This window comes from Panicum hallii, chromosome 4 (genome assembly GCF_002211085.1).
Source record: "Panicum hallii strain FIL2 chromosome 4, PHallii_v3.1, whole genome shotgun sequence".
NCBI lineage: Eukaryota > Viridiplantae > Streptophyta > Magnoliopsida > Poales > Poaceae > Panicum > Panicum hallii.
In genome coordinates, this window is record NC_038045.1 from 11,575,878 (window position 1) to 11,592,301 (window position 16,424).

General features: G+C 48.0%; 2 protein-coding genes across 2 annotated transcripts; both read left to right on the forward strand.

Annotated features, from left to right (window-relative positions):
- The first annotated feature begins 9,275 nt into the window (after positions 1-9,275).
- LOC112890086 lies at positions 9,276-12,200 on the forward strand. The gene is made up of 4 exons (XM_025956934.1): positions 9,276-9,433; positions 10,023-10,082; positions 10,151-10,213; positions 10,731-12,200. The coding sequence occupies exons 1-4, from the start codon at positions 9,307-9,309 to the stop codon at positions 11,912-11,914; spliced, it is 1,434 nt and encodes a 477-aa protein (XP_025812719.1). The 5' UTR covers positions 9,276-9,306; the 3' UTR covers positions 11,915-12,200.
- A 455-nt stretch (positions 12,201-12,655) lies between these two features.
- LOC112890205 lies at positions 12,656-16,360 on the forward strand. The gene is made up of 5 exons (XM_025957105.1): positions 12,656-12,823; positions 13,459-13,518; positions 13,610-13,675; positions 14,688-14,753; positions 14,933-16,360. The coding sequence occupies exons 1-5, from the start codon at positions 12,694-12,696 to the stop codon at positions 16,117-16,119; spliced, it is 1,509 nt and encodes a 502-aa protein (XP_025812890.1). The 5' UTR covers positions 12,656-12,693; the 3' UTR covers positions 16,120-16,360.
- Positions 16,361-16,424: the final 64 nt, after the last annotated feature.

The window sequence follows — 16,424 nt, forward strand, 5'->3', positions numbered from 1 at the left end:
GGATGAGCTGTATAACTCTGATAATCTTTATAGTGTTTAAATTCTCTTTTTGTGATGCTGTTGCTGATTATTCACTGATGAAGTCACTATATGTATGGAACTTGATCCTGGCATACATATAGTTATGCATTCGGTTTTGTCTTTAAAAACCGGGTGTGACAAGCTCTCCCCAGGATTGGATGGATCCTGGGGTGAGGTTCATGAGCCAAGTCCGGGCTGGCCCGGTCAAGGCTACATGGAAGTAACTTGCCATAATGGCATCGTTGCCCCCAGCTGCCGCGATGGCGGTGATGTATACCTGCAGGAATTCTGACGGGTTGGTTGACCCGTCGTACTTTTCTGGCAGGTGGGGCCGAAACTTGGACGGACAGGCCACTGGTCGGAGGTGGTCGCGAGCGCTGTGCAGCCTACCCCAGCCACCGGTGCCTGGGTGAGTCCTTGTGGCTTTGGCACAACCGCGTCGAGCTTGGCCTCGAGGTGCCGACCCTCGATGTTGAGCCGGCGTGCGCGCGCCTGCTCGATGGTGACACGGGCATCCTCTCTTGCACGTCTGCGGTTGAGTTCTGCCCACAGGTCCTCGGTCCGTGCACTCCTCACTGATGGGGAGTGCACAGAGCCGGATGCGCCACCTTGACGACGACACTGCCTAAACATAGATCCCCCCGCTGAGCCTAGGGTAACCTGTGCCAGGTCGAGGAGGCGGTCGACGTTGTCACGCCATTGCCTCAGCATGTCGGGCGAGGCTGCCGCATCTGGCGGGTTGTGGAGCAGCTCCCTGGCTGCCATCAACGGCCTGTTTTGTACGGGCTGCGACAGGGCCCTGGAGGTTTGCCCCGTAGCACGCTGCGGCGCGACGGGTGCCACAACCCTGGATGGAGGATGGCGAGAGGCAAGCAGCGTAGAGGACGCCCCTTCCTCCCCCATCGGATGATCATGGAGCTCAACTATCTGAGGCATTGTGATCAAGGGCCTTGATCTAGCACTAACCAAACCTCACCCGCTACCTGGCGCGCCAAATGTTGGAGGATTTCTCCAGCCGGGTGGCGGAAAGCACCCGCCTAATCCTAGTTTAGGATGAGTTTGGGGGAAGTCAAGGAATGCTAGATCAAGAGGCATATGAACACGAGAAGCACACAAGCGTTTAGAGTGGTTCGGGCCGCCGGAGCGTAAAACCCTACGTCCACTGTGTGTTGTATTGCTTGTGAGTTTGTAAAACTTGTGCGTTGGTGGAACTTATGAAAGCTTGAGTTCTAACGTGCACGCTCTCCCTTTTATAGGCTCAAGGGGAGCGCGTACACTGAGCGGGGTCCCGACAGGTGGACCCGGCGACATATTAAATAACGTACACATTGGAGCCTTAAATGCCATAGATTCGGAAATCTTCCTCTTCGGCTCCCGCGCGTATCCTCTACCAGGGTATGATCATGTGCCGTCTCGCTAGCACAGGGTCTGCTGTTAGTGACATGCATAGTGAGAGACGTGCTGTCATTGTAGGGTCAGTTCCCACTGACAGGCGAAGGGGCTATGTTGACCTACCGTGCTGTAGCCTCCGCGCACTGTAGCAGCGCACGCCACGGCCCTCCTGCAGCAGGTCATAATACCCCTTCGCTCATGCGCGCGGTGCTGTGATGTGACTACACGCCGCTCGCCCGCGCACGCGGTGCGGTGATGCGACGCGCCGCCTCGGTAACTGGCGGGCTTACCGTAGTGTCAGCATACCTGCCCAACGTGTCAGTGGGCAGCCCATGCCCTGTCTTGGGCACGCGCACCCCAACCACCCGCATTTAATGCGGTAGTTGGGCTGGCTTCCTGCAGAAGGCTGGCTGCCACCGGACACGTGGTTGTGCTGGTTTAGCGGCCGCTTCCCCAGGGGCACGTGGCGGCACCGAACCTCCTCTCCGGTGGGAAGGGAGGTCCGGGCTGCTCTGCCTGGCACAGGTTCGCAGGCCCCCTGGGGGTCCGGCTTCCACACGTAGGGGCCCAAGACCACGCCGCAGTGGTCCGGGCCCGCAGTAGCCGTTCCTGAGGACCTTGTCCTCGTGGGCACGTGGAGGCGCCGGACCTGCTAGAGCGTGGGGTGAGGTCCGGAGACCATGACCCCAGCTGTTAGGCCCGGGCCGTACGCCCTATCACCCAAAGGCTTAGTGCGAGGTTACGAATAACCTCGCGCCCCTCGGGTTGGACACACTAGCAGGAGGTACCCCTGTCTGTATGTACCGACAAGGTGTAACACCATAATTTTGAATTTAGGAACTTAAATAAATTTTGCTAGAATTTCTTTAGGACCCATAAGGTTTTCATCTCCACATTTTGATTTTAGAGCATTTACCATGAATTAATAGCAATTTAATAAAAATAAATATAGGGAACTATAGGTTTTGTGCATTTCACGCCCCAAATGCATTTGAATGCATTTCTTTTTCTCTCCCTTTTCTCTAGTTGGGCCCGGCCCACTTTTCTTTCTCTTTTTCTCTTTTCCCTTGCGGCCCAGCCCATCACCCCTTTCTCCTCCGCGTGGCCCAGCAGCCGCTGGCCTTTCCCCCTCTCCTTCCACGCACAGCCCAACTCCTTCCTTCCGGCCCAGTCCGCCCGCGCGCCGGCCCATCCTTCTCTTCTCCCCTTCGCTCACTGAGAGGCGGGGCCCGCCTGTCAGGGTTGTCCCCGACCTCGGCGCGAGTCCAGCTCGAACTCGCACCTGAGTCCGGTGGACCTCCGCCGCGCAGGGCCACAGGCCCGCATGCCCAGGTGCCTGGCGCGCCCCTATTTAAGCGCCCCGTGAGGAGCCGCAGCCGCCGCCTTTTGCTCGAGAAACCCTAGCACCAGAGCTTTCGCTGCCACCATCGCCGCGTGCCTCGGCCACTCGCCGCGCCGCCGCTCCGCCACTTCCTACCGTCGAGCAAGCGCTCTAGGAGCTTCGCATTGGGGTGAGGATACTCGCCCGCCGCTTCTCTCCCTCAACCTTGCTTCCCCGCGCCCGCGCGACCTCGCCGTCGATCTCGAGCCGCTGCTCACCACCGTGCTCCCGCTCTGGACGATTCCGCCACCCTCAAAGCCCCTAGATGGGTTACCCATTGAGCCCGCTATCTCCCATTACAATCCCCGCTCGAAACCGAGGCCGGGAGCGCGTTTACATGTTTTCCCCGGCGAAGCGCCACCGCTGACCGCTGCCGCACCGACCCGCCGCCGGCGCTTAGCGCTGCCGCCCCCGCATCCCAGCCGTCGGATTTAGATCCAACAGGTTAGATTAGATCTAACCCGAGTCAATAGATCCAGATACCGGTCAGCCCGAGTTCACGGTAGTTCAAAAGTATTCACGCATAGATCCTTTTTCTTCTGTTTAGGCCCCTGACTTTTTCAAAAATAGGACCCGCAGTCCTAGATCCTTCTTTTTTACAATCTAACCCCTAGATCTAAGGTTTAATATGCTCTAACCCTCGGTTTCTTCGGTCAGAGCTCTTCTAGTTTCAAATCTTCTACAAATAAGCCCATAGAATCCTATTTTAGCACTAACTTCTCCGTTTTAACTCCGTTTTCATCGATTCTTGCGCTCACGCGATCCTTACAACATATGCAGTAGCTTTACTACATTATTTTGCTCTGTGTATATTGATTGGTGTATTGTTTCTTATTTATTATATTTTTTTGCTTGCATGTACTTGTGTGTTATGATAGCCGGCAGACAGTTCGAGGGTCCGCAAGAGCCGAGCTTTGAAGACGTTCCCAAGCAGCAGCAATTCGTTGATGAAGGCAAGTGGTCCTTAATCGTACTCCAGTCCCAATAACTTTATAAATATACATATTTACTTTATATGCATGCGTGTGTCCAGAATATGATGGATCCCAAATTAAGGATATGCCTAGTTTTTATTGAACTTCCTTGATTAAACCTGGGTTATTATATTTATGTTGTAGCTACGCTAGTCGCTTTTACTTAGATTTTGGTTGGATAACCTGAAGAATCATGTTACACGGTTTTACACATGTTATGGAATACTTTATTGATAATGATTAAGATCATTGCATTAATTGGAACATGGAGAACCACCCAGAAAAACAGTGCAACCACAATACTGTATGGCTCTGGTCTTGGCTAATTAATTAGAAACTTTAGCTTATGATAATCTTACCGAAAGGGCAAGAGGGGTTGCATCGTCAGGGTATAGCTCGGTTCTCTTGAGAGTGTGATATGGTCCTGGGTAAGGCGTCTGCCTCATTAGGGAGAGTTATGACCGCTTTAACTTGAAAACTTAGCGGATTGTCATAAGTTAGTAAATCTTTGTAAACGCCTTTGTAGTGAATCCCTGCCACTCACCTCGGAAGTCTTTAAGGGCCTTGCAAATCCGGGCATTAAGGGAAACATGAATTGTGGGTAAAGTGTACAATCTTTGCAGAGTGAAAACTGATATATCAACCGTGCTCACGGTTAAAAGCGGCTTGGATACTCACATGATAATTAAACTTAAAGATGATCTAAATCGATATTCTTTATCTATTTATTTATGTTGATGTTATCTTATCTCTTATTTATTTAAGCGTTGGTATATACTTACACTTAGTTAATGCCTATTTAATAAAACTTGATCAACTAAAAATACTTATCGCAGTCAAACCATGTCAGCTTTTTCTTGATTATAGCCTTGCTTGTCATATAATTTACTCCACTTGCTGAGTACCAACCATAAGTGTACTCACACTTGCTTTATTAAAACCAATGCTGCTCAGAACAAGATAATTGTCCGGAGTTCCCTTAAGATTTCAAGGAATACTAGGTGTATGTCTCCCAGTCATCTGCCTGTGAAGTCGAAGTCCGCTGCTAGTTATAAACATTTATTTATTCACGTAAGATTAAGGCTGTCGGTCATGTAATAAAGTATTATTATAATCTATTTTGTTAACGCATTGTTTCAGATATACACTTGTGACGTCTACTATATGTGCGGAACTTGATCCTGTCGCACATATGGGATGCATTCGGTTACCTTTTCTAAATTAGGTGCGATAGAAGTGATATCAGAGCAGTGTTGACTGTAGGACGTTAGCCTAGTTAGTAATAGTCGAATTTTAAGGCTTATCTTGCTTAGTAGCTTAGCTTCTGCTTGCTTGCTTTTGAAAACTGCTTATTTCTTGATAATAACACTATTATTTCATCCTTAACTTCATGCTTATCTCTCAAGTGTGTTGGTATTTTTTAAAAATGCAATCTTGCTTTAAGGTCACCTTTAATATTTTTGAAATATTCTTTATCTTGCGTTGCCCTCACTTTTGCTACAGATGGCTAGAAACAAGCAGACCGCCCGCAAGAGCACCCGTGGACCGCCGCATCCGATCCATCATCTGCAGGAAGTGTCCGAGCAGGAGGAGTCCGAGCAGACGGAACCCAAGTACGTGATACTCGAGGACGACGATGACAACCACTACGGCCAACCTGAAGGAGGCTGGATGGACACTGACACTGAGGAGGAGCCCATGAAGTTGCCTAAGGACCCCCCTGAGGTCTCAAGTGGCAGCAATGAGGATCCTGCAGGAGGAGACGGTGCCAACCCAGGTGCTGCAGGCGGAGACGAGGATGAGAATGGTGACAATGACTCAGCTGGACCCGATGGTGGTGACAATGACCCAAATGATGATCCAGAGCCAGCCATCGCCGCAAGCCCAACGCCACCTGAGCCCCACTATGAGAAGCAGATACATCACTTGGACTTTGCTGAAGGTCCATTCCCTGCGCTTCTCTGGAGGGCCATGCAGAGAATTGGCTTCCTGCTGATGCCACGCTATGAACCTCACTTATACAAGAATGCCCAGCAGGAGGAGGAGTGGTTGGTGGCAGTGGTGATCAGTGTTCCGGACGAGAGACATGGCAGCCGGGTGGAGTACTCCAAGCACATTGATGATGTGCCCAGGAAGACCTTGGACTCAGGGACTAGTGAAGCCGCCAGGAGAGCGCTCTACTATCTCTGCCACGCTTACAGGGAGGAACTTCAGGGCAACAAGCTTGCTTATGGACACTACGCAGGAGTTGGTCGCCGCTCTCAGTACGGACCTGGATGCTGCCGGAGCAGAGATCCACGAGGTCAAGAGAAAGCTGATGAAGAACATTATAGAGAAGGCGATTCTTGAAGCTCGGCTGAGAGGAGATCCGGAGTTACCCCCGGAGTACGACAGCGACGAGCCTATGGAGTACCTGCCAGAGTCACCTCCTCGCAAGCACGTCCACTACGGAGAGCCCGGCTACCGCACCCGATATCGTTAGAGAGGATAGATCTAGGAGTTAAGATAGGAGTATTTTTTTATAGAAGTTTTTTCTAAGAGTCTTTTGTAATCGCTAGTTTTTTGTTCGGAGAAAAAGAAAACTTCGGAAATGATGGAGGCTAAGAAAAAGTCCAAGAAACTAGTGAATCATAGCACCTGGACAGCTCAGCCATGCTTCCCAACCTTCACGCCTACACCTGGTTTCAATTACCAGCCATATCCAACCACCTGGCAAAATCCAACGCAGGGCAGCCACGAGCACCCTCGCAGGCTGCAAGCCATGCTTCTGCCCAAGAGGAATTACCCCCATCCCCGCCAAGAGCAGCAGCAAAGGAAGAAAACCAAAGCAGCCAATGGCCATCTTCGCTCCCCACTTTTGGAATGATAATGCCTATCATCAGAGGTTCCTCTCTTGAGTTGGAGAACAAGAGGTAGAGACCTGATTATTCGAGGCAAGTGCCCATCCACGATCAGGGGTCAAAACATAGTGGTCTCACATGCCAATCTTCTTCTCTGAGCAAGATGTCAACCTCATCAGTTACCCTCACACTGACACCATGGTAACCGAAGCAAATGTCCAAGGATGGACAATCGGAAAAATCCTAGTAGATACTGGCAGCTCAGCTGACATCATCTTTTCCAGCACTTTCGATAGGATGAATATCAGCAGACAACACCTCCAACCTATGGAGGTTCCCCTCATAGGCTTCAGAGGAAAAAGAGTGAATGCTCTGGGCAAAATCCCATTACCAGTCTCCTTTGGTGATCTGACCAATCCAAGAATAGAGTACATAACCTTCAACGTGGTCGAGATGAATTACCCTTATCTTGCCATTTTTGGCAGGGGCTTTCTAAACAAATTTAAAGCCATAGTCAACTAGTTATACTTCTGTATGAAGATCCCTGTAGCCAAAGGCATGATAACAGTCCGTGGCAAACAGCAGCTGGCCAAAGACATTAAGCGGGGGTGGCCCCCGAGCAAAGAAATGTCCATCATGTAGAGCTGGACATAAAACCCCCGTTGTTCAACCAACCCACAAGAGACAAAGAAAAAGCTAACATCAAAGAAGACTGTCAGGTCAAGAAGGTGCCACTAGACAATCACCTACCCCACGAAATGGTAACAATAAGCGCAAGCTTAGAGGAGCAAGAAGAGAAAGACCTACTTGAGTTTCTCAGCGAGAACAAGGACGTCTTTGCATGGTCTTATTAAGATGTCAAATAATAAGAAAGAAGAAACCTTCAGGCAGGCAAACAAAAGAAAGAGATCCCGTAAACTTATGATTCAAAGCTAGCTGCCCAGCGGATGGTCGGACAACAAGGCACCAACCAACCAGGATGCAACACGTGGAAAAGTAAAAAGGTCTTGCGCGGGTGAATGCGTGAAAGCGACGCCCCCCCCCCCCCCCCCCCTCCTCCTCCTCCGCTTATATAGGTGGTAAAAAGCAACGGTAACGACCGGCAATAAAATCGAGAGAAGTTGAAGCGACAACCAATAATAGTGAAACACATGCTAACAATAAAAATGACGCATAACCTTCAACTCATGCCAAATCCGATGTTCGGGGAAACATTTTTTGAAGAGCAAATCGCGATCTATGTTCGAGGGTTCGGACCGTCAGAGTCGGCCCTCGCCCGAGAGGGGCTACTTGGGGATCGCCACTTCCGATTGGCCCTAGCCGAAGGTTGTGCCCTGCTTCTGGAGGACAGAGGGATCAAGGATACGGAGGTTTCCAGCATGTGTTGTCTCCCTTCCTTTTCTTGTGCAGGATCGGAGATTCTGGTTACGAAGGGAAGAAGGAACCCACGAAGGAGGTTGTGTTCCTCAAAGGAGATCAACCCTGGAAAAAAACGTGAAGAGCGAGCCGACCGAAGGTTATCTTGAGGTCACGGGAAAAGCATGATCCTTAGAGGAAATATTCAAATTTAAACTAAAAAATCATAAGTAATTTATTTCAAATCTAAAAAATATGGAATGAGTATCAAAAATTTTCTAAAAAGTAACCAATTTATTGGCGCTATACTTGTCAGTTATTCAGATCTATTTTTTTATGTTCATAGTATTTGGTTGCTTGTAGTTATACCTATTATTTTTTAATAAATAAGATTCAAATAGAGCAATAATAGATAGGTTATATTTTTAGAAAAATTTTGGTACTAGCTTCATATTTTTTTAATTTAAAATGAATTAGTTTTTATTTTTTAGATCTAATTAGAATTTTTAAATTTTTTAAAAAACTCAAAACCACCTCCGAAACCATTCTAAGGGTCAAATTTGTCCAGTTTCAACAGTTGGATAGCCTCTCTCATCCGGTTTTATACGTTTTGTAGTTTAAGGTTAAAAATCGAACTTTTGCTATAGTTTAAAGGTGTAAACTGGACTTTTCCCTTAAATAAAAACATGCTTTTTAAGAAGAGGAAGAAAGGAAAATTGGACAATCTCTAGGGAGTTGTGCATAAAAAGTGAACAGTTGAATGTTCTACCATAGGGCATCGTGCACCTTAATCTCAACAGGAACAGCTGCCATTATCAGGGTAAGACCATAGCATTCCCAAGTCCTGGTGTTGTCAGAGCTTGGGCAAATCGAACATACTGTCTACTCAACTACAACGAATTTCCCCAGAAACGACGGACTAAAAAATTACAAGTTAATTAGTCCGCGTCGGTGCTCTCCTATTTAGCCCCCCTCCGGTAGAAAACATGGAGAAGTCGTAGGTTTCGTGCAATCAGCAGCATCCGTCGTCAACTAAGCATTTGAAAACAGCTGCCTAATGGTGATGCAACAGTCCAGCGCGCTGCAGGGTCCAAATAAAAATGCTTCGCGCTGCAGTGATCTCCCCTTTAACAACTCGCTCGCCCATCCACGCGCCGATGGTAGGGTGGATGCATGTGCATGGGATTTAATGCTGCGCACAAGTCAACACAAGGAATGGAGGAGCTCTGCGATCCAGGGCTCTCGTTCCTACCGAGACGCGATAAAAAGAGGTGGTGCCAGAGGAAGCACGCTAGCTCACTAGTTGGACTATAGATCGCCGGCGTGCAGAAGCTTGTGGCAGATGAGAGGGAAGCAGGAAGGTACCAAGCATGGGAGCAGCACCGGAACGGCGGCGATGTGGCTGCTGCTCCCTCCTGTCCTAGTTCTGATTGTGCTCAAGACTGGCTTCCTGCCGCAGGTCGCTCACTGTAAGTCGCCGTTTACGTGTTTTATCCTTGGACGAAGATCCATTCCATGGATCGGCCGGTGATCAGTTTTCGGTTCCGCTTTTATGTCTTATTCTTGGGTGTATTTTTCTTCTTGTTCATGAACCATAGTTGAGCAGCGTGGCGTGGCATGCAAACCTTTCCTCTGTACGTCCAGATTTCCTTTAGCAGGTGCCCCCGATAAAAATGTGCTGACAGGCTGCGGTTTCGCAGAATTAGATGCTTGTGCTTATGATATAATCAAAATTTGTGAACACATATATTTTCCTAGGTAATGATGTAAACAAATTTTCTGGTCTTTAATTTTGTCTGTTGGAAGTATCAAACCTTCACTTACTGCAATATTAATTGTAGTACAAAAGACCAGGTAGCATCGTGATCAAAACAAAAGGCAAATGACAACAACTGTAAGAGCATAGATAAGGATTGCTCTCCTTTTTCTTCTCAATCAAGAAATATGTTTTAAACGCATCAATGCCTTGGTATCATTGGGGAATTATGTACTATACAACGACAAGTTACGAGTTATGACTACATTACAGAACTAAAATGCACCTTCAACTTTGTGCAGTTCGGGAGACTGGATTCACCAAAGTCTCAGACGAAATGGTCCACAAGGTTTCAACCTTAGGTGAGCTACATAGTTTGCAAAGTTTGACATATCATGGTGTAATTCACTTTTATATATAAATACTCAAGGTCTGGGCGGTGCAACGCGGCAGCAGCAATCACATGACACGGTGAAGCGAGAAGCTGCAAAAGGTATGTTTGCCAATCTAGAAAAAACAAGTGCCTCCTCGATTGGTATCAACAACAATACACACCATGTGATTCGATTCATGAGCGCGCAGTTCCTTCACGTTCTACTTCCTCGAAACTAGTGACTACTACGTACCTAGAATTGATCAAGTTATGTACGATTTAGTATCACTGAAGTCTATATGGATGCTTTTTTTTTTGCAAGGACTAAATAAAGTATATGATTTGTATGCTATTTAATCATCGTCAGCTAATTATAATCAAGTTGACCGTTGGTACGGATCCTTTCACTGGCTTAATTAACTTCAAGCTAGTCATAGTGTGCTTACATATGAAATGTGCAAAGCTAGTCATTAGTTCTTACCTCGATTCATGTTTCGGCTTTACATATGCTGCACAATCAATTTACCCAAACGTTTTTTTAAAAAAAAGATCACCCAAAATGTAGATCCAAAAAAATTTCAATAATATAATTTAGAGGATTTTTCAACATCGTCATTCCTCTGGTATATATATGCAGATGTGTCAGCACCAATCAGCAAGTTAACCTGCAACTTCAACAATGCTCACTCTGACATCTGCACAATGGAAGGCGACCTGCGAGTCCACGGCAAATCCGCCACAGTCTATGTCGTCTCAGCATCTACCTTCCGGCCGGAGAATTCATCCATCAAGGTCCAGCCATACACGCGAAAGTGGGAGAAAGAGACCATGTCGAGGATCCGGGAGGTCACCATGCGATCCATGCCTCCAGCACCTTACAGTTTCACTATCCCACCGCGATGCACGGTCAGGCACGACGTGCCAGCAGTGGTCTTCTCCACCGGTGGCTGCGGCACAAACTTCTTCCACGCCATGAGCGACCTCATCGTCCCACTCTACATCACAGCCCATGAGTACAGTGGCCGCGTCCAGCTGGTCATCACTGACTACGAACCCAAATGGGTTGCCAAGTTCAGGCCGATCCTCGCCGCTCTATCCATGCACCCGGTGATAGACTTGGATGCCGACACCGCCGTGCGCTGCTTCCCGTCGGCGCGTGTTGGGTTGGAGAGCCACAGGATGCTTGGGATCGACCCAAGTCTCTCCCGCAACGGTTACACCATGATGGGATTCCGTGACTTCCTCCGGTCCACCTTCTCGCTGCAGCGGCCATGGACGACCCCTGTGATAAGTAGGAGCACCGGACGGAAGCCTCGGCTCGTCATGGTTCTCCGGCGCCACTCGAGGGCAATAACGAATGAAGCTGACGCCATCAGCTCCATGGTAGATCTCGGCTTTGAGGTGGTTGCTGCAGGACCGGAGGACGCCAGTGACATGGGCCAATTCGCCGGGGTGGTGAACTCGTGCGACGTGATGGTGGGCGTGCACGGCGCCGGGCTGACCAACATGGTGTTCTTGCCTCACAACGCCACGGTGGTGCAGATCATTCCCTGGGGAGAGATGAAGGTGGCGTGCAGGTATGACTTCGGCGATCCGGTGCCGGATATGGGGCTCCGGTATGCAGAGTACGAGGTGACCGCGGAGGAGACCACACTGAACGAGAAGTATCCCAGGGACCACCCTGTGTTTACTGACCCTGCTTCCTTACACCGCCAGGGTAAACTTTGGGAGATCTTCCTGCAGGGCCAGAACGTCACCCTGGACATCGGCCGGTTCAGAGGGGTCATGCAGCACGTGTACCAGTCCATCACCACGGACTAGAGTCGAAGGCAGGTATAAGGCTGTTGCTGAAGTGATACAGATCAATGTGTATTTTTCCTCTTCTTTTTTGGTTTTGTTTTTCAGCTCCTAGTCATTGTTACCCATTAGTCACAGTATAGTATATGAAAATAATGGCGGAAGTGTTAGAGGGTTGCCGCGCATGACTTGTCTTGGTATGAATTTTATTTATTTTTTATGAATAAGGAGGGGCAAGCCCCTACTGGGTATATATATAGATTAAGATGGAAAAGAAGTATATACATCAACCGAGGTAAAAAAAGATTTACAACAGAGTGTCGAGCCATTCGAAGATTCTTGGGAAGTTTTTGCACCATGCTGTTACGATTGTTGAAAATGACTCCGGCCGTTTCTTTCGGGGCATTGAACGGCTTTGACCAAATTGTCGAACGACGACATTGATCAAACACCCATAGAGTTAAGGGAGTATGCAAACAACTGCCGGTGGCCTAGCTTGCTGCTAATTTAGTGGTGTGATGCAATCCAAGACACCGCGGCTAAAAAATTATACCAGCATCTCTCTGCAGTTTTGACCACTGGCTCCCAATTCCATACGTGGATGCCATTTGCGCGCAAGCATGTGCATGGGATTTAATGCTGCACGCAAGTCAACCCTTATACTTAGCTCAAGAATCCAAGCGCGGATCGAGATGCGATGAAAGGGTAGTGTGCTTGGCTTAAGTAGCTGCAAAGGAAGCTCTTACTAGTTGGAGTGTCTAGCAAAGGGCATTACAGAGGTGGCGGTGTAAGGGCTTGTGGAGATGAACGGGAGGCATGAGAGTACCAAGCAGCATGGGAGCGGGGGAGGAAAGGCGGTACTGTGGCTCCTTCTACCTCCTCTTCTAGTCCTTATTGTGCTCAAGACCGATTTCCTGCCACAGGCTGCGCGCCGTAAGTCACTCTTTCATTGATCAGTCGACAAAGATCAGTTCTGTGTCTGAGAGCAATTCTTTTTTGTTATCTTTTATTTATGTGTTAAACTGTGCTGTCCTCTGTCCGTTTGATCCCTCAAATTACCAGTAGTGTTTGTTGTTGTTTTTTTCTCTTTGTTTTCTTTCATCTTTCAACAATGCATTGGAAAGCAGTCTGTGATTTCAAGATTTTACTTGAGCAGGACCCTCAATTAAATTGTGGTGAGATGTCCAGATTTTACCAGAAATTCACACTAGTGCTTATTAAAGTGGATATTGTTGAATGTCTAACAAACACAGAAATTTTAATGGTTTGTTAGAGAACACTATTTCCTTTTGTCAGAGCATATAATTAAATACATCCGTTCCAAAATGTATGTAGTTCGTTTTGGCTTTTCTAGATTCATAAGATTTGCTACGCATATAGATATAATGTATGTCTAGGTGTATATTAAAATCTATGAATCTAGAAAAGCTAAAACAAACTAGATTTTAGAACAGAGGGAGTACCAAATATGGGTTCTAATGAATCCGATAAAAAACATGGATCTGGTTATAGCGTTTAGGATGTTTAGCTCTACACTTACAAAACTATGCACCTTCCACATCATGCAGTAAGGGAGACGGGATTTACCAGATTCAAAGATGGAATGGTTAACAAGGTTTCATCCTTCGGTGAGCTAATGCAAGATTGTATACAGAATTTTTTTTCTCCACCTACATCTCGATGTCAAATGCTTGACACACCATGGTACCTCTTTTCAAGGTTTGGACAGTAGTGCAAGAGGGCAGCAACAATCACTCGACACTGAGAAGCCAGAATCTGCAAAAGGTATGCATAGCATTGATATGGAGAGAGAACATTTGTATTAACCAGTCTCAATGTATAGCATTGGTATGTAAGCTTGAGTTCGTTCTCTTCCTTGATTGATAGACTATAGTTTAATTGTATAGTTGCCAAGATCAAGAACTTGGTGATGTGGCATGGGATGAAATCTATCTCCCATCCCATAAAACTCCCCCTCCCCTCTCCTTATAATTACTCTGCCATAGCAGCAAATTTGCTGATGTGGCGCAAAATTTAATACCTATAAATCTCTTATGAAATATCCACCGAGACTAGCCTTATTAACAACAATATACACAATGTGGCCCTCACCTTCGATTTTCGTGTCACCTCACCTTCTGCAGCATCAAGTGACTAGTATCCAGTGCCTTGACGTGCTACATGAACAGTTGCACTAACCTAGCTAGTAGTGACTATTAGAGTAACATTAATTATGGAGTCATTGAATCTAAGGGACTTGTTTCAATAAATGTGATGTTTGCCATGCAACCGATGGAATACTTAATTCTATAAACTTTCTTCTTTTTCTGCAAGGACTAAAGGGTTATCGTATAAACTTGGGATGGACATGATAATCCTACCAGACTCTGATTAGTCCTCCGCACTACGAAAATACAAAGATTATGATACTTTTACTGTGAGCATTATCCTTCTGAAACCTTTAAAAGAAATCAAGTACTAACAATCTGCAGCAAACATCTAAAAAGAATATCTACAGCAAAATTACATGAGTCAGCAGAAGTTATTCTGCAGGTTGCTAGCCATGCTTCAGTACTTGCAGCTGACCAGTACAATAGAACATTCGTTAAATCTAAAAATTCATAATGTGTTTACCACGGCCACGCACAATAATGTAAACTGCATATACTTCAAATACAGTTAATTCGTATGGTTATTATTGTGAAAGTGTACGCATGTCTTGTGTTCGCATTACGTTGCAGTAGTTGCACTCGTGTACGTGTGAAAGCTTATATTAATCCATAACAATGTGCTGCAGGGTATAACCAACAAAACGAAATCCTCGCCACCAACGGGGCAAGGGATGGTTCTTTGGTAAACTCAGGTACAAGCAGCATTCCATATTTATCATAGCTTGATTTCTGTATTGGGCTTCACATCGGGGACAGTCCAGTGTATTACACAATTTGCACAACAAACTGACGCGAAAATGTTTATTTCCAATATGGGTGAAAAATTAAATAAATGTAGCGAAATTTCTAATCACACTTCTGTTGGATGCAGATGTGGGAGGAGCAGCAACAATGAGCAAGCTAACCTGCAACTTCAGCAACCGCCACTCGGACTACTGCTCAATGGATGGCGACTTGCGCTTCCACGGCAAATCCGCCAGAGTCTATGTCGTCTCCTCCTCCACCTTCCGCCCAGAGAATTCCACGATAACAATCCGGCCCTACACGCGAAAGTGGGAGCCAGGGACCATGTCGAGGATTCGGGAGGTCGAGGTCAGATCCTCAGCGCCGGCGCCACACAGTTTCGTTATCCCACCCAAGTGCACGGTTCGGCACGACGTGCCGGCGGTGGTCTTCTCCACCGGCGGCTGCGGCAAGAATTTCTTCCACGCCATGAGTGACCTCATCGTCCCACTCTACATTACGGCCCATGAGTACGATGGCCGCGTCCAGCTGCTGATCACCGACTACAACGCCGACTGGGTGGCCAAGTTCAGGCCGATCCTCGCCGCACTGTCCGTGTACCCGGTCATCGACTTCGACGCCGACACCGCCGTGCGCTGCTTCCCGTCGGCGCATGTGGGGCTGGAGAGCCACAGGATACTTGGCATCGACCCGGCTCGCGCCCGCAACGGCTACACAATGATGGGGTTCCGGGACTTCCTCCGCTCCGTCCTCTCGCTGCAGCGGCCGTGGACGGCCCCCGTGAGCCGGAGCTCCGGGCAGAAGCCCCGGCTCGTCTTCGTTCTGCGGCGCCACTCCAGGGCAGTGACGAACGAAGCCGACGCCGTCGCCGCGCTTGCGGACCTCGGCTTCGAGGTGGTCGCCGCGGGGCCGGAGGACGTGAGCGACATGGCCCGGTTCGCGGCGGTGGTGAACTCGTGCGACGTGATGGTGGGCGTGCACGGCGCCGGGCTGACCAACATGGTGTTCCTGCCGCACAACGGCACGATCGTGCAGATCATCCCGTGGGGGAACCTCAAGTACCCGTGCCGGTTCGACTTCGGCGACCCGGTGCCGGACATGGGGCTCAGGTACGAGGAGTACGAGGTGACCGCGCAGGAGACGACGCTCAAGGACAAGTACCCCAGGGACCACCCTGTGTTTGCCGACCCGCTCTCCATAGAGCGCAAGGGTAAAGTTTGGGACGTGTTCCTGGAGGGCCAGAACGTGACGCTCGACATCGACAGGTTCAGAGGGGCCATGCAGCAAATTTACCAGTCCATCACCACGGAGTAGCGTAGCTCCAGGCATCAAGTAGGGGTTCACAGTGATGGATCGATGTGTAATTTTTCTCTTCTTTTGCAGTTTTGGGTTTTCCTTTTTTAAAAAAAATCTCCTACTAGTATCACCTGTATGAATATAATGATGGATGTGTTGAGGACAATTGATGAGGGCTTCGATCAGCAGGATGGAGAAACAAATGAAAATATATAGCAGTTTGTATCATCAGTCTGGATGAGATGGACTGGAACAAGCAAGCAAGAGGTTTCTGAATAATTTTATATAGAATCATGTATCCTTATGATGATGAGATGCACTTG

Coding starts and splice junctions, on each gene's coding strand:
- LOC112890086 (XM_025956934.1), top strand. CDS start 9,307: ATGAGAGGGAAGCAGGAAGGTACCAAGCATGGGAGCAGCACCGGAACG. Junction 9,434..10,022: donor CCTGCCGCAGGTCGCTCACT/GTAAGTCGCCGT, acceptor AACTTTGTGCAG/TTCGGGAGACTGGATTCACC. Junction 10,083..10,150: donor CCACAAGGTTTCAACCTTAG/GTGAGCTACATA, acceptor TAAATACTCAAG/GTCTGGGCGGTGCAACGCGG.
- LOC112890205 (XM_025957105.1), top strand. CDS start 12,694: ATGAACGGGAGGCATGAGAGTACCAAGCAGCATGGGAGCGGGGGAGGA. Junction 13,519..13,609: donor TAACAAGGTTTCATCCTTCG/GTGAGCTAATGC, acceptor CCTCTTTTCAAG/GTTTGGACAGTAGTGCAAGA. Junction 13,676..14,687: donor GAAGCCAGAATCTGCAAAAG/GTATGCATAGCA, acceptor AATGTGCTGCAG/GGTATAACCAACAAAACGAA.